General features: G+C 41.0%; 2 protein-coding genes across 3 annotated transcripts; one reads left to right on the plus strand and one right to left on the minus strand.

Annotated features, from left to right (window-relative positions):
* Positions 1-1,032: 1,032 nt before the first annotated feature.
* mtx3 (metaxin 3) lies at positions 1,033-7,868 on the plus strand. 2 transcript variants are annotated; one of them, XM_058635466.1, is made up of 9 exons: positions 1,033-1,175; positions 2,157-2,226; positions 2,492-2,568; positions 2,663-2,755; positions 2,834-3,016; positions 3,436-3,512; positions 3,917-4,074; positions 4,360-4,448; positions 5,384-7,868. In XM_058635466.1, exons 1-9 carry the CDS (start codon positions 1,095-1,097, stop codon positions 5,477-5,479), a joined length of 924 nt encoding a protein of 307 aa, XP_058491449.1. In that variant the 5' UTR covers positions 1,033-1,094; the 3' UTR covers positions 5,480-7,868. The 2 variants fall into 2 exon arrangements, with proteins under 2 accessions (XP_058491449.1, XP_058491450.1); XM_058635467.1 differs by lacking the exon at positions 4,360-4,448.
* Positions 7,869-8,086: 218 nt separating this feature from the next.
* Positions 8,087-21,948, minus strand: cmya5 (cardiomyopathy associated 5). Its single transcript, XM_058635902.1, has 14 exons — positions 21,845-21,948; positions 20,529-21,174; positions 16,868-20,383; positions 14,186-14,281; positions 13,886-14,104; positions 13,752-13,774; positions 13,120-13,244; positions 12,889-13,023; positions 12,065-12,211; positions 11,832-11,973; positions 11,156-11,289; positions 10,948-11,065; positions 10,284-10,463; positions 8,087-10,188 (listed from the first exon to the last, which is right to left on the minus strand). The coding sequence occupies exons 1-14, from the start codon at positions 21,946-21,948 to the stop codon at positions 9,936-9,938; spliced, it is 5,838 nt and encodes a 1,945-aa protein (XP_058491885.1). The 3' UTR covers positions 8,087-9,935.
* Positions 21,949-22,817: the final 869 nt, after the last annotated feature.

Raw genomic sequence — 22,817 nt, forward strand, 5'->3', positions numbered from 1 at the left:
CGGTTTGTAAAACAGTCTCATCACAATGTTGGATTTTTTGTGTGGATGTGCTATATTTGGTACATTCCCCTGTAATTAAGTTGTTTCACCTAATTACTTCATGATTAGCTCACCATGACTCAGCACTTTAATGACCTCGACGCCGTCTACAGTGATGCTAACTATCGTTCGAACAAAACAACAGGAGACTAATAACAACTGACTGGGAATTCATTTGTTTATTTAAACACGAGACAAATAAACACAAGAAATGCAACAGTTCAACATAAACACCCACATTTTACATTTTTTAATAAATTGTATTAATCTGATTAGTTATACCTTCTTATTTTTAATTCAGATTTTTTTTTACCTGATTATTCTCAATCTGGTAGTTTTTCACTGAAAAATCTACTCCGTTTTTCATGTAATACATTTTCATCTGATTATTTTCAATCTGGTCATTTTTAAACAGATTATTTTCATTCACTTTATTCTTAATTTGATTGTTTTCCCTTTATTATTTTCAATTTGATAATTTTTCAACAGATTATTTTCAGTGAGATTATACTTGATTTGATTGTTTTCCCTTCATTATTTTCAGTTTGACCATTTTTCAACAGATTATTTTCAGTGAGATTATACTTCATTTGATTGTTTCTCTTCATTATTTTCAATTTTACCATTTTTCAACAGATTATTTTTAGTGAGATTTTTCCAAAACACATGTTTACTTTGAATGTGGAAATTTTTTATATTGATGTTTTACAATCGGATTATTCTCAATCTTCTTACATCTTCATCTTGTCTTTTTAAATGTGACCTTTTCACCTTATGATTTCCAATCTGATATTTTTTCATCAGGTCATTGTTCACGTGATCAGTATCAGAGTATTTTTTACGAGATTATATTCAATTTTATTATCAATCTGTTTATTTCTACTGCATTTTTTGGTTATTTTAGATGTGATTATTTTTCCATGATATGTTTGATTTGATTTTTGATCGGATTATCTCCCTTCTCATCTGCAGGCTGTAGTGTGACAGGTACGTCGTGACGTCACACGCGCGCCCCCTCCTCTCCCCTCCCCTCCTCTTCTCTGTGAATCACTGACATGGCGGCTGCCATGGAGCTGAGATGCTGGGGAGGAGACTGGGGTTTACCGTCTGTCCACACAGAGTCCCTCATAGTCCTGGTAACGTTATTGTTCAATTTGTACAGAGAAGTCAAAGTTCGGTGACTGTTTTCACTTCTTCTTTATCACACGACATGTTAGTTTCTTGCGTTGGCTTTGCCTGTTTTCGTGTTAGCTTCCATGCTAACTTGTCTTCTGCTGCAGTTGTTGGCGTCTCTGTGCTGGACACTGTCGTAAATGTTGTTTTCTGTTGTTGTCAGACACTAATTAAAGAGTTAATTCAGGGGATTATCTTCCGCGTGGCGTGGTTGTAGGATGATGCACTGACACGGGTGTCGTGTGTCAGAAGTCACTGCTAACAGAGGTTTGATGTCGTCAAGGTCAGATTTCACAGGTTTAGATTTGAATCCACTGCAGTTGTTTACGTCACTCTTTAACCGTTTTAACTGTCGACGGTGGTCACTGTGACGAGAGTTGACTTATTTCATTGTCGATTTTCGTGTTGTCAATTCATGCAGTTACAACTCTCACCACTAGGTGACACCAGTCAAGCTAATGTCCATCTGTGTCAGTGATAGTTTAAAGAGAAAACTGTTTTTTAGTAATTCGTCCTAAGTTGGTTTTCAAAATTTTTATTTATTTAATTATTTATATTTTAAGTGAATAATTGTGTGTTTTGTGAGATGGGAACTGAAATATTGGATGTTAATTAGTGTGAGGATTCAGGAACTATGTTGATCCAACCTGGAAAATGATGATGTTCTCAAATGTCTTTTTTTGTCCACAAACCAATATGATTCAGTTTTAATGGTTTCTTTGTCAAATGGAGCAAAGAAACTAGAACATTTTAGAAGCTGAAAAATGATAAAACTTTGTTTTTTTGAATTCTTTAAAAAACACTCAAACCAATCAAAATAGTTGAACATGAATTTTTCCTTCAGATTTTTACATTCAAAGTTTACATTTTGATTAAATCATGACTTCACTGACTGTGGTCTCTTTTTATCATCTTTCCTGATTTTTACTGTTTTCTTTCCCCAGGCATACGCCAAGTTTTCCGGGGCCAAAGTGACAGTTTCTCCCATAGACTGGACATGGAAAACTCTAACAGGTGGGAAGGAAACCAGAAACTCATCTCAGTGTGGTATCGTTGTGGGAGTTGTTCAGTTATCCTGTGTGATGGGTGGACAGTTCTTTGACTGCTATAAGAAAATGCCAATTATAATCCTCTATTTTCCATACATTGCAATAGATTTGGTCCTTAAACTTTGCCAATAATAAAAGCATTATATAAAACATGTTATACTTATGCACCACCATTTGCCCAATAACATTAACTTATATCTTGACTCTCCTGGCTTTTGTTAAACCTGCAGCCACCGTCCCAGAGCTGCTCTGTGGAGACTCTGCAGTGCAAGAACCAACACAGATACTTAATTTCCTGAGGAAACAGGTGAGAGTCTGTTCACTGTCCATCACCTGATCATCATGTCTTTCTAATCCACATTGCTGATCATCATGCGTTTATGATTTCTCTTTAATTTCAGAGGTTTAATGCAGACTATGATTTGACAGCCAGACAAGGAGCAGATACCATGGCGTACATCGCCCTGCTTGAAGAGAAACTGCGTCCAGCTCTGGTAACACCATCTCTCCTCTGCTTGTTTCCTGGCAAACACAATCAGTGAGTAATGTTCTTCTGTCCTTGTGTTCCACAGCTGCACACGTTCTGGGTGGATGCAGAAAACTACGCCAATCTGACACGGCCATGGTTTGCCTCACGCTCGCCGTTCCCGCTTAACTTTCTCGTTCCTTGTCGCCATGCCAACACCGCCCTCTCCCGCATTCTTTTAATGAAAGGAGAAGCACCGCTACACAGAATCTCTGAGGTGGAGGGAAAGGTAAATACTCATCTGATTCATCAGTCACATGTTGTCAGGGCTGCACCTAATTATTATTTTCACAATCTATGAATCTGTTAATTACTTTCTCAATTAATCGAGTCCTCGTTAGGTCCTTAAAATGTCAGAATATCTTGAAAAAGTTTGATCAGTGTTTCCCAAACCTGGAAATGATGATGTTTATTACATGGAGCAAAGAAGCCAGTACACATTTTAATATTAAATATTCGCATTTAATAAGCTATTGAAAAAACACTCTAGCTGATTAATCAATTATCAAAATAGTTGTTACCATAAATTTAGTAATCTAATAATCATTGCAGCCCCTACATATTGTGTCAATATGTGTGATAACTTGAAGAGTTCTTGCTCTCTTTTTCTTTTTTACAACTGAAAATGCTTTTTATTCTCTGCCTCAGATCTACAGTGATGCTAAAGAGTGCCTGAACCTCCTCTCCTACAGACTGGGGACCGCAAACTACTTCTTCGGCAACTTGTACGTTCTTTTAAATGTGTTGTTTGTCATTTGTTGAAATCTTCCAGTTGCAACATGCACTGCCATAGTGAAGCCTCTGGATTCACGATTTGACTGTGATTTGTCTGTGAAAGTCAAATTACTTGCATCCAGGCTCCTATTGTACTGTTTCCTCATCAAAGTTCTATTTATCATTGTTGGAGCGCGACTACCTTTTACCGTTCGCTGCATGTTCTGCTGCCAAAGCTCTCCCTGTGATGAACACACACAGGGGAACCAAATGAGACAAAACAGCAATTCCCATGATCCCATGCTACTTCTGGACGTCTTCAAACTGAGGCCTTTTGTGATTGTTTTGGTTGATTGACCCCCAGCAGTAATGACACCGAGTTTATAAATGCATATTTGTGTGTATGTGATTGCAGGCCCACCAGTCTGGATGCCTTTGTGTTTGGTTTCGTGGCTCCTCTCTGTAAAGCCAATCTACCCAGCAGCCCTTTACAGAGCCACGTCAGACAGCTGGAAAACCTCACACGCTTCTGTGACACCGTCCTTGACGTGTACTTCAGCTCAGATCACCCCTGTAAGATCACACACTGGACATTTTTTCACACTTTTGCTTGACTTTGCTAAAGTTGAGAGACACACAAATATGTGGGAGCATATTTGCATTTGCCAGCACACAAATAACTAACCTTTTTAGAGTTGTCCTTCTTCACACATCTTTGTTTCCGTGCATGCTTTCTCTTTGTATCCTTTTTATTTTGGGGATGTGCACTGCAGTGGTTTAATACTCTTCCCGTTACACTAATTCTCTGCAATTTGCCTTATTTTTCTGCCGGTGTGGCCTCGCTCCATCTCTCTCCAGGTCCTCCCCCACCTGTTCAGGACACAAAGGATGCAAACCTGCAGAAACTAACTCAGCTTGTAAACAAAGAGTCCAACTTGATAGAGAAGGTGCTTCTGCTTTTTTTTCTTTTCCTCTTCTTTGCATGACTTCACGGTCACATTAGGCAGATGCGTTATCACCTATAGTTACATAAACGTTGTGTCTTACAGAATCAAGTAGCTGTGTTTACATGTGCACATTTTATCCAGTCTGATTGAAATCATCCTAATTAGAAATGACAACTTCCTTTTGACATGGACGTAAAAAATAAGTAATCTAATCATTCCTTGTGAAAACATGCATCAGGCATTTAATCAGAATAAATGGTTTTGTCATGTGCAGTTCTGCTCAGCCTCAGATATTTCCAGGGTTCCCACGGGTCCTTGAAATCCTTGAATCTTTGAAAATGGCCCTAAATAGACATGGTTCATTGAAAGTTGCCCTCCCATCTTAAGCTGTGTCAGCACATTTGGTTCTTGAATTTAAGGGAATTGGTCCTGGAAAGCCCTTGAATTTGATATCATCAAATGATGGTGTGAGAACCCTGTATTTCCCCTCTGCTCATTCCCACACTGTGCACCACTGATTTAACTCTTACATCTGTCACTTATATATCTGTGTATTAGTCTCTTTTTTTATAATTTGACCTACATCAATTAGAGCACATTTTATTTAGTCTCTATAAGTCTCTAAAAGGAAAACGCTGTCAGCGCCAGACCAGGTTTTTTCCCACTAAAGCTTTTACCAATAATATAAAAAAAACAGAAACACGTCACCGTTATGTCGGGTCAGACATGTGACAATCCAAACCAGGATGTCATGATTGGAACAGCTGTTAACATGAACATTGATCGGAATGATGATCTGCATAAACTACCCCTAGATTGGAATGATATCACAGAAGATGAATGGATGACTGAGAACCTTCACAGAGGCACATGTAGCTACTGTCATATTATTTTTGCCTGTGTGTTCTAACTGAACTGTACGTCCTGTGCTGTAGATGGACGATAACCTCCGCAGCAGCCCTCAGCACAAACCCCACAGACCAGAACCCAAGCCCAGTCTGGTCAGTGAGAAGAGCTCTACCCCTGCCTAACATCCTCATCCAGCCTCATGTATGAACCAAGGAGAATCACGTCAGTTCTGGATCTGACTCATCCCTGAGATCCAAAAAAAAAAAAAGAATAAAAATTCCTAAAGAGCTGAACTGCAACTTCAATGGAAAATGACACTAATTAACGAGAGAATAATGATTATAAAAAGACTTTTACAGCATGAAAATGATGATAGATTTCAAAGATGCTTTTTCTGAAAGAGATGGAAAAGTGCTTGTGTGAGGTCTTTAAAAAGGTTTGCACACGTGTATGTGGTGAAGGGGGAAACGCTGTGAAGTTATGCCCAATAAGAATGACACAGTAAGTTCAAAGTATAGGAAAAACCTGCAGTTAATGCCTTATAGAGAACTCTAGGATCAAAGTTATATACCGAGTTAAAAAACTCTTGGTCACTAAAGTAGAATGGTTCGAGCATCTTATGGTAAGATAATTTAGTGCAGTTTATGCATCTATGCAGTATAAACTGATTAAGCAGGAACCCAAGTATTCAACTGTAAGATCATACGCACTGTAAACCTTTGATTTAGTTAATGTACAGTATATATATATATATGCAGTCATGACTTTAGGAATGGCCAGTTGCTTGTATAGCTGTAAATAGTTTCCTGGAATTTGTGCAATTTTACTTTTTGTTGACAAGCAAAATATTGGGGACTTATATGTTTATTTCATCGTGAGAGACAGGTTTTTTGTTTTCTGTAACCATTATTTGGCCATGTTGGTCTTAAAAAAGTGATGATTGGATTAAAAAGCCATTTTCTTGGGGTTTAGGTCATTGCCCAAGAAAGTAATGATTCAAATTTGGTGGTGAGCCAGATACAAAATAGTATTTAGGATTTAAAAAAAAAAAGTTAATGTGATAAAATTGGAAATTTTTCAATATTTGTGTTAATAACTTTAGGTTAAAAGTGAACTATTTGAGTTCTTCAGCTTATTATGTTGTTTCTTTGTGCCAATAATAGTAATTTCTGATGCTGCCATGTTTTTTATTTTGTTATGTTTTGATTTGTGCTCTGCCACACGATCGTTTTGGTTACAGTGCCTGTTTATCGGCCTTCCTGTTTCAAGTGTCTCATGAGTGGCCTTCTGTGTTACTTCACTGTCACAGTCTGTTTATCTTGTACAGAACCTGGACCGTGAAATGAACCGCCTTTGTTTTATTTTACTCTTGATGTTACTCTTTTTTTTGTTTTATTTTTTCCTGATTTCTGTCCCAGTTGTAAAATATTAACAATACTTTGCTTTTTCAGCCTCCAAAAAAACCCTCTGTTCATGGATCCATTCCCTTTCAGACTAAAGAGCTGACTGGTGCATGCAAGCATGCGTGTTGTCATCGCACCATGTTGTCGGGCAGACTGGCGAGGACCATATGGTGCCTGTGTGCCTTTGTTACGGTGTCCTTCATGATTTTGACACATTGTCATTCATTTTCTTTGTCATTTTAGCTGCTGTTGTCCATAATCTGTCCATAGTTGGAAACTGAAATACAACAAATATAATATAAACTGAATAGAGAATCAGACCTGGTGCCTTTTTCTTTTAGAAGGACATATTTTACCTTCCTCTTTCGCTAAGCCAGTCATTTTTGAGTTGTTTTTCCGGTAATAATTACAGATTGATTCCACTGTTACCCACTGTGCCTTTTAGATGTAGAGAGGATAGAGAGCTCTTTGTCTGCTTTTGGCCTCAGTCGTGGAAAAGAAAAAAAGAGTGATTAAGCTGAGAGGAAATGTTGGATACTTGAGATCAGATCGCGTCCACGTCATTGGTCACATGTGGAGAGAGAGAGACTGCAGCTGAAACATCACTTCACTGGCTATTTAATCAATGCAGCATCAGAAAATATAAATTTTTATGTGTATTTGCAGATGTTATTATCACTGTAAGGGAAAAAAATTAATACAATATGATGTAAAATACTCAATGTTTTCCACTGCAGGATGGCAGGGAAGACACAGGATTCCAGTTAGACGACGAGGCTGTCGCTGTTCTCAGATCTTTCCTTCCGATTCCAGCAGAGCACATGGAAACCTGCAGCTGTTCCCTGATGGTCTGCATGTGTTTGCTGTCTTCTTCTTTTTCTCTCTGTTTGCCCCAAAGACCAGGAAAAGGTGTCAGAGATGATGGAAAAAAGATTTGAGTGCCTGGAAAAAATAGTAGCATAATGTCTTCAGTAGCTGTCGGTCATAAAAAAAGGATTTGGACGTCAACAAGTAGGAGCAGACTTCACAGTTTTGTAGGATCTGTAGCAGATGGTAAATTTATCATGATTTTTAATTTTTTGTCAAATGTTTTATGTTGATTATATTCATTATATTACCCTGCAGCAAGTGTGAGGGTGAGGAAAAAGTAAAAACGTCACAAACTTCATTCATAGAAATAAATGTCTGTTATTTTTCCAACAAGAACAACAACAACAAAAAAATCACAACTTAGAATCAGTTTATTTGCATCTCTGCTTCAGTGTTTTGGGAGCATTTTAGGTGTGTCCATTCAGGCTCTGACCAATCTGCGGATGCCTGGCGCCCCCTGGTGGTGAACATGCGTTGGTGAACCAGTGAGCTGAGTCATAATAATCAGTCCAGTTGTGTGAGTAGAAAAACAAATATTCACGTTCATTCAGGAAATCAGTTCACAAGGCAGTCGATCTGTGTTGTCCATCAGTCTGACCTGTTTACAAAGGTTATTTACACAAACGCAGACACTCTATTCACATTATTCAACACAATTTCAAAGTGCTACAGTAGGTTTTTTTGGGGGAGATGTAAACTCTGGGTATGACAAAAAACTATCACTGGTTTGTCTAAATGTCTCAAACTCATGGCCCGTGGACCACTTGTGTCCCTGATCAATTTCATGTGTAAATTTAAGTTATAATGAGTTATTTCTGTATTTTGTTTCTATTGACTGATTTATTTCACACCAGAAATGTTTTTTTTGGTGCAAACTATGAATTGTTCCCTTTCAGTATAAACACTTTTATTTTGAAATTCTGTGAAATATGCGTACATATATTGTTAATGCAATATCTAGCTGTAATTTTAAGTTCATATTATCCATGCCTACAGGACAGTAGACGGTTTTTCACGTGACTGGACACACAGTGGCCCCCAGGTCTTTTGAGTTTGTGACCCCTGATCTAAGGGATGATGATGATGTTAATGATACTGTGTGTATTTGACTTCCAACGTGTCGTTACTCAAAGTATCAGATCAGAAAACCAAACATTTACAAAACAGTTAAAAAGAAACAAAACAAGAAAAACAACAACTGTCACTGCTGTTAAAATTACAAAATAATAAACAACAAAACTAAATACAGGACGTTCACCAGTGAAGGGAATCTGATTTGAAATCCAGCTGTATTGCACACCTTCATCCTTCATTTGCATTACCTTTGTTTTTGCTATTTACAAAACAGTTTCATTGTGTGAATTTTACTTGTTTATTTTCTATCAGACATTTTTTTCTTCAATGACTGGATTCCTTTTTTCTAAAAACACTCAAATACATCAGTAAGTGGGAACCTATAGTTGTGTCTTCTAGCTTAATTAAAGGGGCTATATGTAAGAAATGTATTATATTTTATGATATTTATTTCTGTGTCACCAAAGACTAAAGAAACCAATGAAGACAATGGTACATCCACAATGTAAAATATTCATTTGCAAATTCTGTTTATGTTTTGGTCTGTTGCACTTTGACAGACTGGGTTGCCAGAAGTGTTAAGGCCCTGTCATACTTCCACGTGCTTTACTGGTACAGCCCAGATTTTGGAACCGCATGCAAAGCGTGCGTTGGGCGCCCGTTGACAGCACCGTTGTGTGAACTCAACTTCCGTCCCACGGTAGGTGGAGTATTAAGCCCCGCTCAACAAGCAGAAAAAACATTTTGACAACAGAATAAAGTAGTCGCCAAGGATAGTCATCCGAGCCTCGACCTGGCGACCTGCGAACTGGCTGACACCCTGACTCCCCTGCCCGACGGGCCTTACAGCTGTGAGCATGTGCGCGGAAGTATACCTGGGCCATTAGTCAACACAATAAGCTGTTACCAAACCTAAAAAGCTTCATTACCCCTCTCAAAAACATCTCGACCACAGAAAAAGACATCCCCATGTTGCATGTTTTTGGACTGTGAGAGGAAGCCAGAGAACACCCACACACACACAGGGAGAACATGCAAACTCCATGCAGGTTCCTGGGACTTCTTGCTACAAAAGCAAGAGTGCTAACCACTACACCAACTGTGTGGCCCTTGAAAATAGGTCAATAGACTGCAGTAACCATATTACACATTAAAGGTCACTGTTGTCCATATTTTACAAATATCTCCTTTAAGTACATTTTATATCCTGTAATATTAGACATAAAACACTTTTTTAATTATTATTTTAAAGTAAACTTTTCCGTGTGTGTATGTGTGGCAGGTTGTACAGCTAGCTGTCTTTGGTAAACTCCGGCACCTCCTGGACCATGCAGACCTCCAGACTGCCCGGCATCTCCAGGGCCAGAGCAGGGTGGCACGGCTGCGTGAAGTGCTGGCTGAAGGAACCTAACAACTGACCGCTTTGGGCGTTGAAGAAAGACAAATGGCCAAGCTGGTAATCCAGGAGGACTCCTACTCGCTCAGGCATCTCGATCGCAAACACACTGGTCTGGACGTCGTTGTGGAGCAACTGATAGCTGCAACTGTGACGAGGGAGAGAGCAGAGGTCAGAGGTGAAAGATTTAGACTCAGGAAAGTGTCTTTTTAAATATGTACAGTAGTGAGGGAGAGTACATACCCTGATGGTGTCGGGACACACTGCAAACACCACGACAGGCTGTTTCCCCCCAGAGAGCTGTCCCTGGTGGCCGCACTGTTGTAGGTCACTCCGAGTCTGTAGGCTGCACTTTCTGAGACGATCGTCTCCCAGTAGTAACGTCCTCGTGCTGGTAACAACTCACCCAGGATGGACGGACACCTCGTGAAACACACACAAACACAGGTTTACACGTGTTTCTGTGACACAGGAGAGGCTAGAAACCAAGGATGGGTTACTGAACAGGCCTAGGGGACCAGGGGCCAGAGGGCTCAGGGAGCCCTGAAGCTCAGGCCTCTATCTTTGCTACTACATATTCATCCCGATATATCAGGGGCCCTGAAGCTGAAGTTAACTGGTTAACTGGTTATGTTATGTGATATACAGGGTTCCCACTTCCAACACTTTGGTTGACTTTTCAAGGGCTTTCCAGGACCAATTTTCTCAAATTCAAGGATAAAATGTTCTGACATTTTACATTATGTTAGTGAAAAAGAAAGGAGGGGTGGAAATTGTTCAACATTTCATAGAAAAATTACGCTGTATATTGTATTGTCTTAATTCAAAATCCTAAAAAGACAGGATGTCTATATCACCACATCTTCCTGGTGTTTTTACGTGTGCATTGAAACGTTGGTAAACTCACTCTTTCTCTGTGACTGTCGTGTTTTCATGTGCGTCCTGGTGAAAGTGCAGAGTGGTGTGGTCCACGGAGAGCTCCAGCGCAGGGTGAGCCGAAGCTTTCAGCAGGTGGAACCTGGTTCCTGCAAACAATCACCAGCAACAGGTACGATGATACAACAACAGCAGCGACAACACACAGGTTAAGTTGTTGTTTGTTTTTGTTTTTTTACCTTTTGTGGAAATGAGCGCGGCCTCGCTCTGTTCACTGGCTCCAGCCTCATTCACAGCTTTGATGTAAAACAGATAGTTTTCGTTTGGCTGCAGCAGAACCTTCTGTTCACAGCCTTCGATGCCTGAGATGGATCTGGAAGCATTTCATAATAATAATCACAAACTATTAGTTTTATTAATAAGTATTAGGTTTGGAAAAAAATGTGTTTGGGAGTGCAACTTTGGGAATTTATGCCCACTAAATTAAGCGAGCTCTTTAGAATGCCTATAACGATTGTTTACAGATATTTCCCAAGAAACCTCACTGCAACAGCACAAGTGGATTATTCTGAATACAAGGGTCAGAACTTTCAAAGCTTTGCTGTGAAATCCGATATTAAAATTAGATATGTATCATAGCATAGATTCAATTTCGAAAAAAATACCCTGAAAGTTGTTACTCTACAGCTGTCAAAGCCCAGGTTTAGTCTGTTATATGTTTTATTTGTGTTTATTTGTATTTTTTCTAGTTTAGTGTCTGATTTTGTAATTATTTTAACCTCTGAAGAGTCTGAGTCTGAATTGAACTAAAACAAACTGAACTGAATTAAATGTAAGTGTTAAAAAATACCACAAAAGAAATTAAGAAGAATATAATGGACAGAAAAATAATTTTTTAACATGTGTGAGACTCACCTGAGCCCCTCGCCCTCCAGCTCATACTGACGACAGTACTCCAGGGTGTAGGTCAGTCCGGGGACCTGCCTCTGCCACCTCAGTGTGGCTGAATCCCACATGACAGTGCAGTGCTCTGTGTCGATCACTGGCACTGATGGAGCTGCCAGAAGGAAAACAAAGGTACTGTAGACCATAATGTAAAGAAAATAATGCTTTTTGTTGTTGTTGTCTGTGTGTGTGTGTGGACTGACCAGTCCTGAAGCTGAGTCTCTCGCTGGGCAGAGAACAGCCCGTGTAGTTGACAGCCATCACCCACACCTTGTACGTCTTGTCAGGGTCAAGCTCCTCTAAGACGCAGTAACTCTCTTTTACGGTCACACGGTATTCTTCTGACACGGCTGTGGAGAGCAACAGTGTTCAGACGCTGTGCCTCGTTACACACAAAACATGATTTTCCTTTTCACAAAATCATCTAAATCAAGAAAAACAGCACCTACGTTACTATAAATCCTTGACAATAACACATTAGTACAGTAGTACAGTCATAGAAAGCTGTGATAAATAGACTTTTGAACTAAATGTCCAGTAAGTCATAATAATATGGTAAAAATAGGGTCACAATTTTGTAAAAACAATAGTAATGTGTGGTAATAACCCTGTAATATTACTGTAATATTATTTCCAAAGTATCCAGTAAACAACAATGGTAATGAGAATTACTATAGGCCACCATCAGGGTAATATCTTCACTTGAAAATGTACTATATAATACTTATAATATAATTACAATATTATAAATTTAAAAATGAATCTTCCCTTATGTTCAACACACATTTTCTATTGTTGTTGCCCAGTTTTTACGTTGTGATTACAATGGAAATAAGATGCTATGTTCTCCAACAAGGCTGAGGTGAGAGAAATTCAGCTGCAACATTCAACTTCACCAATAAATGAATAAATTATGCCAAATTTGACACACTATACCTTTAATGTTAATGATGTTCTACAGCTTTAAGAGTGAAAAAAGAACATAACCTGTCATTTTTCATTTCATAGCACCCTGACGTTGTTTTACCTCCTTGTGGATCCTCCATGCAGTAGACCTGGAAGCAGTCTATGATGTCTCCTGGGTTGACGTTCCAGTAGACGGTGACACTGGTGCTGGAGGCTGATCCTGGTTCCTGAGGCTGCAGCGTGGGCCTCTGAGGAACTGAGGCACAACATTCATATCACTGCCACAACAGCTTCAATGGACATCACACGCACGGACTCAGGTGTGTATGTTCCTATCAGACCTATACAGTACCTGGGATTCCCTTACGCTGTGCGGGGTGTGAGCCGGACGCGTTGCCCTTGGCGTAGTCCTCGAACACCAGCAGTCCCTTGGGACCCAGCTCCAGTGACATGGCTGAGTCCAGAGCTGCTTTGAGTCTAAACACACAACCACAACGTTTACTGTGTTACTATAACAGTATTACTGTATTCAATGTTAAAGCCTGTCTTTGCTACAGGCTGAGCTTAATCATCCACAATTCACTTATCTACAAGTTGGCAGGTTTGAACTCAGAGAGTGACTTACAGTATGCATTCATTTTATCCTGGTTAGTAGATAGATAGATTCTCAAATGTCTTGTTTTGTCCACAAACCAAAATATTCAGTTCTAATGATTTCTTTGTTATATGGAGCAAAGAAACCAAGAAAATATTTGCATTTAAGAGGCTGGAAAATCAAAATAGTTGATGATTAATTTAGTAATTAGTGCATATTGACAGACTGTGGAGCTTTCTCTCTGCAAGCTCTTAGGTCAGATGAATTATTATTGTTAATATTATTAATAACATAATTAAGAACACACTGCATGCTGCACTAACAACTCGTTAGTATGTAATGTTAGACAATTACACCAGCTCACTCTCCATTCTCTGAAAGCACATTACCGTGTATGAATATCCTCAGGTGACTAGTAAAATAACAGATTGAAGAGAGATTTTCTTTTAGAAAAGTTGACACAAACCCTGGTCAACAAATGACTGATTCACACACACACACACACACACACACACACACTCACCCGTGCGTCAGTCTCCGCCTCTCTGGCCGTGGTCTCTAAAGTGGTCTTGGTGGTGTCGATGCTCTCCTGGAAGGAGACGATCTGATCATACAGTCGTTCCAGCTTGGACTTCTTCTCCTCCTCCATGCTGACAGACATGTTGTTGTACTGCTCCATCACCAGAGTCATCATCTCCTCGTTCTGAGCCTGGATCACTGCCTCGCTCTCCACAAACTGGTCCTGGTGGCACAGCAACAGAGACATGATTAAAATGCTCCTGATGATATTAGATGGAAACTGTGTTCAGGGAGTGTGATTTACCTCCACAGTGTTGTAGGCCAGCTCCAGCTCTGACACCAAGTCCTCAATGTTCTCTGATCTTCCCTGAAGCTCTGAGATCCAGTCACTCAGCTTCTCCTGTTACAGAAACACAACAATGATCACATGGAGATTTGAAGGTTTGACATTTAAACTTCACTAATCTTCCTCTAAACTCATGATTCAACTCATCTCTTGTTTGGTGTCAAGAACCATTTTTGAAGGCAATCAGATTGATCTTTTGTTCCTGATGACACAAGTTAATCTTTAGATAAAACTGTTGCCCTCAACCAGGGTCGACCCAAGCCTTTATGGGGCCCTAAGCCGAATTTGATTTGGGCCCCCCTTCCCACCACCTCAGAGTAACCAGTGCTTGACTATTATTGACACAAACTGTAGAGGGGAGAAAATCAAATATTACCTGTGTTAATTTGCACGTTTCAAAAGTGTGGTTTTACTGAACAAGTAAACCAGTTTCACGACTTGCTAGCTGCTAGCTTCAGTTCAACACTATCTAGATTTCTTTAATATGTTAATGAAACGTTTTTTTGTTTGTTTTTTTAAAAGACACTCCCTAAAACCGTTATTAAACACAATATATATTAAAAGACAATTACACTTTTTTTGATGTAAAAACACAAAAAATACAATTCTCCACATACTATGTATACACATATATATACATACATAATAACATGAAATGTTCAAATGAAAGGGAGATAGGGAGATTGTTTGTTTTTTTGCACTTAAGGGTCAGAGTATTTTTTATACAGACATATCACAGGAACATAATTCAAAATTTTAAAATATCATGAAAAGTACAAAACTGGCAAATTTCATACCAGTAAAAAGCTCATGCATAAAAACCATGTTATGGTTGCATGAGGGTTAAGGAGAATCATCAGGGAGGATACAGTTCATCTCTTCCTGACTCTCCATCTCTACTATTGTGTGTGTGAGAGTTTAAAGTGCAGCTGGGCACAGGTTTTCTCTGTTGTTTTGGTAAAGTTGTCGTTGGGATGGATTTTCCGCTCTAAGGAGCGTCTGAATTCTTGCGTTACAGCTCTTGGTCGTATTAACATTCCATCTGCGAACGTCTCGCATGAATACAACAGCAAACTCAACTTCACATTCACCAGACGTGGTTCATCTGGAAGTGACATTTGATCTTCTCTCAGTTTGTTCCAGAGTTACTTTGATTTACGTAATAGTCTCCTGTGAATGTTTATCAAACGCATGGCAAGTTATCTCACGCCACAAGGGTTTGTGAAGTACTCACTACTGACCATGTGTCAGAAGTGAGAAGAAAATTTAGTCCCCATGGTTGTCAAACTGTGGTACCAGTGTGGTACCAGTGGTACACAAGCGTCCTCTGGTGGAACTTGGAGGAAAATCAGAAATACTGTTCTACTGTATATACCAGGCTATGTGATTGGATTGGAGCTGAGGAATTTGGACCAGAGTGTGTAGAAAATGAAACAAATAACATAACAATAATAATTAGAGTCACCTTATTTCTCACTCCATCTTAATCTAGTGTCTTAAGTATATGTGAGGAAGAGGAGAATACTATCGAAGCCCATTTCTGCCACATGAAAAATAGAAAGTTTCTTATGATTAAGACTTGCTATTATATATTTAAATTGTGGCAAAAGTGGCGAAAACGGGCTAACATAGAATAAGGCAACCAAGTTGAGTAATTGATTTTGAGAAACGGCAGATTATAGAAAACAAAAAGAAAGGCAATAAAGTTCTACATAATTTAAAAAGAAGATGGCTGACCCAGTGTTGACCCAGAGAGAAAGAGAGACAGCAGCGGAAAACTGTGTGAACAGATCACATCTCAATTATGACACACGGGACCTTTCCACCGATCAAAGCAGAACATTACATCACATCAAGTCAATGCGTTTGGCCTCGTCCTGCAGGCGGCAGCATGAATGGAAAAGTCAGAGCTGACTAATTTAGGAGCAGTTCATTATACGATGACCCAAACTAATTCCAGTAATCCCCGCGTTGTAATGTTGCTGGGAAAAGTGCATGTGACGGTGATCTGATTACAGTGCAAGACCGTAAGTCATCAGGCGTGCTGCTGAGTGGTTTGAGCGGTGACCCGGTAAAACGATCAAACATCTGGGAGACACTGTGAACTGAAACGGAAAGACTGCACAGGAAAAACATGTTTTCTCCTCTGAGAGGCACATGTGCTCCTCTGTACTGCCTTTTTAATTTATCTTCTCACAGACTGTACTGGCGAACTGTGCAGGGTGTAACCCATCGCCCTATGTGAGCTGAGATTGGCACAGCACCCCCCGCAACATAACTCATGACAAGAGCAAATTTTTTTTACTGCCATTTCTGTATCGTCATTGACGGCAGCAGAGAATGTTAATAATTTTAAAGGATGGGATGATACCAGATACCACAAACTTGAGTTTCTACCGATATACAGTAATTTTAGACCATTTATTAACTATTTGTGGTGAGTAATTTCAAAGGCATCATTCTCCAACTGTGTAACAAATATTGTTCTCCCCAAAAAGAAGACATAAACAGCCCAAACATGACTCAGCTTAAATGCTTTTGTCTGATATCCAATCCAGAGTATTAGGGACCTTTTAAAAACAAACTTAACCTCAACGTGTCTGTGTGGACAGAATACACAACGTGTGTGCTTCTTCTTACCTTGATGTCCTCGTAGGCTTTGTCCACCGTAGTCAGCTCGTGGTCGTAATGCTTTCCAGATCCACGGTCATCCTCTGATAGCAGACATCCACAGGTGAGACAAAACCAGTCCATCCCCTGCAACTCAGCAGCCAGTCGAGCCTGACTCTCCTCCTCTGCATCTATGATGTCATAGTCAGCCTCAATGAGCTCTTCTTCTGGGGACAGATCAAACGCTTTCTCCTCTCTCTCAATCGCCACGTCCAGCCTCTCTCTTTTGTCCTGACCAGACTCAGGCCTTGATTCCTCTGCGTCTCTCTGTAATCCTGATTCTGGCATCTCCTCTGCATCCTGTTTAGATATCACCTCATAACCAAGCTCCTCGACAGGTATTTCCGAAACCTCTGCAACCATCTCATCTTGCTCCATCTTTTTCCCAACATCCACCCTGTGCAGATCAATACCTGGACCGGCGTCCTCTGCAATAACAACTGCTTCTGAAGCATCATCCACCTTGTTCAGCTCCACCTTTTCTCCTACACCTGCATCTTCTGCGAGTACTTCCTTTCTGTGCAGCCCAGACAAATCCTCCAGGGGAGTAAAGCTCCTCAGACGAGAAACGACACCCACTCCTTCTATTAAGTTCTCCTCCATCTTCTTCTCCTCTGTGTCTGGTTCCTCCATAGGTGCAGGTGGGATAGGTGGTGCAAGTGGGGTGTACTTTCTGTCTAAGTCATTTCTGATTAGTTCATCCACCTTTACTGGTTGTATTTCCAGCGGACTCTCCTGGGGAGTAAAGCTCTTCAGAGGAGAATAGACACCCACATCTTCTTTTAAGTCTTCCTCCATCTTCCTCTCCTCTGTTTCTGGTTCCTCCAGAGGTGCAGGTGGGACAGGTGGTGCAGGTGGGGTGTACTTCCTGTCTAAGTCATTTCTGATTAGTTCTTCCATCTTTACTGCAACTTCTGGTTGTATTTCCAGCGGACTATCCTTGGGAGTGAAGCTCTTCAGAGGAGAATAGACACCCACATCTTCTTTGAGGTTCTCCTCTGTCTTCTTCTGCTTTGTGTCTGGTTTGTCCAGAGGTGCAGGTGGGACAGGTGGTGCAGGTGGGGTGTACTTCCTGTCTAAGTCATTTCTGATTAGTTCTTCCACCTTTACTGCAACTTCTGGTTGTATTTCCAGCGGACTCTCCTGGGGAGTAAAGCTCTTCAGAGGAGAAAGGACAACCACATCTTCTTTGAGGTTCTCCTCTGTCTTCTTCTGCTTTGTGTCTGGTTTGTCCAGAGGTGCAGGTGGGGTGTACTTTCTGTCTAAGTCATCCCTGATTGGTTCATCCACCTTTACAGCAACATCTGGTTGTATTTCCAACTGACTCTCCTGGGGAGTAAAGCTCTTCAGAGGAGAAAGGACACCAACATCTTCTTTTACGTCCTCCTCTGTCTTCTTCTCCTCTGTGTCTGGTTCTTCCAGAGGGGCAGGTGGGACAGATGAGGCAGGTGGGGTGTACTTCCTATCAAAATCCTTTGTGATTAGTTCATCCACCTTTACTGCAACTTCTCGTTGTGTTTGACACGGACTCTCTGTCTTTGTCTCTTCTATTGGTGCCATTGCATCTTCAGTTTCAGGTTTAGGGACAACCTCTGCATCATTTGTGATCTTCTCTGACAACTGGCAAACACCAATGTCCATCTCTACAGCTTGTCCACTGGGGACAAGGAGGACTAACTCATCACTGACACTCGTCGTGTCCTCTGTGGTTGTTTGAGCTTCAGTTATCAGCTTTGTTTTGTTTAGTTCACTGCCGGTTACTGACTCTTCTGCTCGGATTTCATGACATTTCTTGTCTGAATCTGTTTTGACTTCCTCTTTCATCATCACGGGTTCGGTCACTCCACATGAACGGTCAGGTGTAACCTCTGACCCCTCATTGGCAGTTTCCTCTGTCAGAACCTTGTGTTGTTTTTCTGCTGTTGTCTCAGTACTTGTTACGTCCTGGAGATCAATCTGAACCTGGGTTTGCCTCTCTTCTTCATTCACTGCATTTTTAGTTACCTCCATAATGGCTTGTACCACACAATCAAAGTCTGTGATGACCTCAACCGTTGGCTCGTCCTCTGCTGCAACTGTGTCCTTGCTCACAGATATTTCAGCTGAAGGTTCAGCCAATGTGAACACTTCTTCGTCTTGAGTTAAAGCTGCTGCTTTGGCCAAAGTTGCTCTTTTAGCATCAGGAACAACTATTTTAGCTGCTCCTTCAGACAAACTCTTTTCAGTGGCTTCTGTTTGCATTTTTGATTTAACGTCCATCACCTCTTTGTGTACAGTAGCATCCACTGTTGTCTTATCTGCTTTTACAATCACTTCAGCCATTTTGTCTCCTGCATTGTGTCTCTGATGTGGCTGCTCAGATTCAGTAATACTGGTTTTGCACTCTTCCCTCTGATGACCCTCACTCTCTCTTTGTGTTAATTTTACTTTTTCGTCTCTCTTTGAAATTTCAGGAAATGGCTCACCAGTGCTGCTACTGGGAGGATCAGTGTGGTCTCTTTTTTGTTTCACCTCCTTAATCTCCGACAGTTTAGATGTCTGAATAGATTTTTCTGAGGCTTCTCCTTCGGCCTGCTCTTTAGTCAACAAAGCAGATTTTTTTATTCCACTTTTCTTTTCAAATGACACTGATTGTACATTGTTGCTGCTGTCTCCATCTTTTTCCTCCCGTGTCTTTGGTTTCTCTGCTTTTGACTCGTCATCTTCTTCTTCTTCTCTTTCTGTCCTTGTTAGACGTCCTGTCATTTCAAACCTACTCTGTGACCACATCATCCTCCCCTCCCTCTTATCCTCCACTGATTGTGGTTGAACCTCCACTGTGGGAGTTTCATCCTTCAAAGTAAACTTCTCCAGGTACCCGTCTGCCTCATCTGAATCTGACAATCGTCTCTTGTAAGACTTCTCCGATGTGACGCTCTCTGCCTCTGAGTGTTCCTCGTCGCTCTTTAGTCTCTGGCCTACAGCATCCTCATAAAGGTCAGTGTACATGAAAGACATGGCGGTGGGCTCCTCCAGCAGGATAAGATCAATGATCTTTGGGGGTCCATCGGAGATGTATATGGGTGTGAGGATGGTCTCTTCACTCCCAAACAACACAGAACCACTCTCCTTCGTCGACCTCTGGCTCTCTCGTCTCATTCTCATCCTGGCTCCACCGTCCACCTCCTCATTGTCCTTTCGCTGCTGCGCGTCAGTCTGGGCTCCTCCATAGAAGACCTGATCGAGGTGTTCGCTGATTAGCTCCTCGTCTGTTACAAAGACAAAAGATTCTTCTGGTGCAGGGGGGCTGTCTGGGGCTGTCTCCTTAGCAGGCTTTTGCTCCTCTGCTTGGGGTTCCACTTGAGGCTCTTGTGCCTCCTCCTGAGTCTCTGGGACATGTTCTCCAGGAGCTGCAACATCCAAAAGGGTAAACTTCTCAAAGTAGTCAATGTCACTAATGCTTTCTCTCTGTGTGGATGTGTCTCCTGGCTCTGGGAGTGCTGAGGGCTGAGAGAGGGATATTAAAATTAAAATGAGCAAATCAATCCACAGGATTAGAGCTATTAGACTTTATGGGAAATAATTAAACACAAATTAGAAAGCGTTATAAATGACAGATAATCATAAATGTTAAATTCAATCGGACACATACTTCTTGGTGGTCCGGTATTTCCTCCTCCTCCGGCTGGACATGATCCTGTAGCTGTGTCCACTCCTGATGGTTTCGGGACCTGATCTTTGGAGTCTGGTCTAAATAAGACAAATTGTCCTGCAGGTCTATACTCTCCTCCTCATCCACAGTAGGGAGTTTGGAGGGAACTCTGATGTTGAGAATCTCATAGCCTTCTGAAATCAAACTGAACAACTGCTGATCTTTGTTTTTGATTTCCTCCAAGTCTGGCACCGTTTCGGTTTTCTCCTGTTTTACATTGGGAAGTGAGACCTCAAACATCTCTGGTCTCTCCACTCCCAGAGCTGAAGCAGATCTTGAGCTACCCGGTCGGCTCAGCCTGTCCCCCAACCTGCTGCTCCTTCCTCCAGACCTTGTCCTCCGGCGGATGACTTTGTCCTCATCAAAGACAATTGTGATCTTTCCTGCGGCTCCAGAGCCCTCCATGCTGTAGCCTTCAGAGATGGAGCTCGTTTCAGAGGCCCAGGGAGTGGAGCAGCGGCTAGAGGCCGTCTCCCATACAATACCGCTGTCCTCGCTCTGCACTGTGACCATGGAGAACGACGGATCCACCATCAGGCACTGGAGTTTGGGCTTCACTGACTGGTCCTGCACGACCTCTCGCAGACTGAGGGAAAGAGGAACGGTACAGAGTTAGAGGGAGGAGAGAAGGCTGTTTAGAAGAGGAAAGGCATGACTTAACACTCTCGAGTGCAAGAGGAGATGCTTTTGGCACAGTTCATGGAAACACAAGCGGAGAACAAACCAATGAATCAAATTAAAACACATCTGAGCGTCATGCACTCAGAATGAGAAACTAAAGGTAAAACACAATAACATCTGCTGATATTTTCGCAAGATGCCTGCTTGACGTGTAAATCTCCAGTAAGTGATGAGCTGAAAAAATCCCTAACCCTTACACCAAGGTGACATCCCAACGCGTCATTCGTGTAACATTAGAGATGAGAGGCCTGGCCATCTTAGACACATCCAACATATCGGTGTCTCCTACTATTTGTGCCAGGGTAGGGAAAGCTCTGAAACATGATAAATGAGATGTAAAATATGGGCTGGTGAATAATGGCCACTCTGACAGGTCCTTGTATGAGCTGAAGAGCAGATGATTATATCAAGTATTAAATGACAATCATTTTGAAGCACAGTTTGTGTATCTCACAATCTCTGGGCAAAAATAAAACAAGGCACAATGCAAATGTGTTTCTCACACTACATTTAGTGAAGTAGACACTACTACACACAAAATGACCCAACTGAGTCCAGACACACAACCAAAGCACCTGTTTTGCAGTTCCTCCACCTCGTCTTCATCGTCCTGACTGATGGTCTCCGAAAACTCCTGCAGATCTGTCATCTCTGGGTCCAGACTCTCACACTCCTCCATCTTGATTGTATTCTCCACTTATTTCCCGTTGCAGCTCCCAGTGTTGTTTCTCCCTGTCTTTTTTTCAGAGTCTCCTTGATTTTTCAGCCCCTCTGAATTGGGAAGAGTTGGTCTGCCTGTTTGTGTCATTCTAAGTTGGGAGCTGTCCATCTGACTCAGCGAGGGACAGAAATAGACAGAGTGGGGAATGAAAAGAGGGGAGTGGAGACAGAGAGTGGGTAAGTTTCAGTGGACGTTTTCTAAAAAAACTCACAAACACTTTTTCCACAAAAACAATTCCACAATATTAGATGTATTATAAAAGATTGTTATAGATTTGAGCGGGACCAGTGTGAGACTGCTGGTGTTTGCAAGTGTCTTGACAACTGACTGAGGGTAATATGACTTTAAGATGAAAATCCCCCTTACTAAGTTAAATATAGATCATGTGCTGAAACAGAACGCCCACCCTAGTCCCCCCCCAGTGCCCCTGCTGCTGGTGGCAACACTGAACACGTCTGCGCACACGCTTCCACTAAAACATCCACCCACTTGCAGCGTTGACACAGTGCAGAATTCCTAAACTTGGCTGTTATATAAAGAATTGTTAGGACACACCTGAACAAAAGGCGTGTTTGTTATATGTTTTAAAAGGCCAGTAAATCACAGGCACCTCTGATCGGGTTTTTTTTTTTTTTTTTTAAATTAAAGTTTTGAACATGTGAACATTGACCACTCAAATAAATTTGGATCAGCATCATATGACAGTAAGACACATATTTTACATATAAAGACAAACAGTATGGACAAAATATTTGTGTTAAATAAAAATAAAAATGTTTTTCCTGTAAAACATATAAATTTAATAATATTGTCAACAGATTTTCATT

This window comes from Solea solea, chromosome 8, assembly GCF_958295425.1.
Source record: "Solea solea chromosome 8, fSolSol10.1, whole genome shotgun sequence".
In the NCBI taxonomy this organism is placed as follows: domain Eukaryota; kingdom Metazoa; phylum Chordata; class Actinopteri; order Pleuronectiformes; family Soleidae; genus Solea; species Solea solea.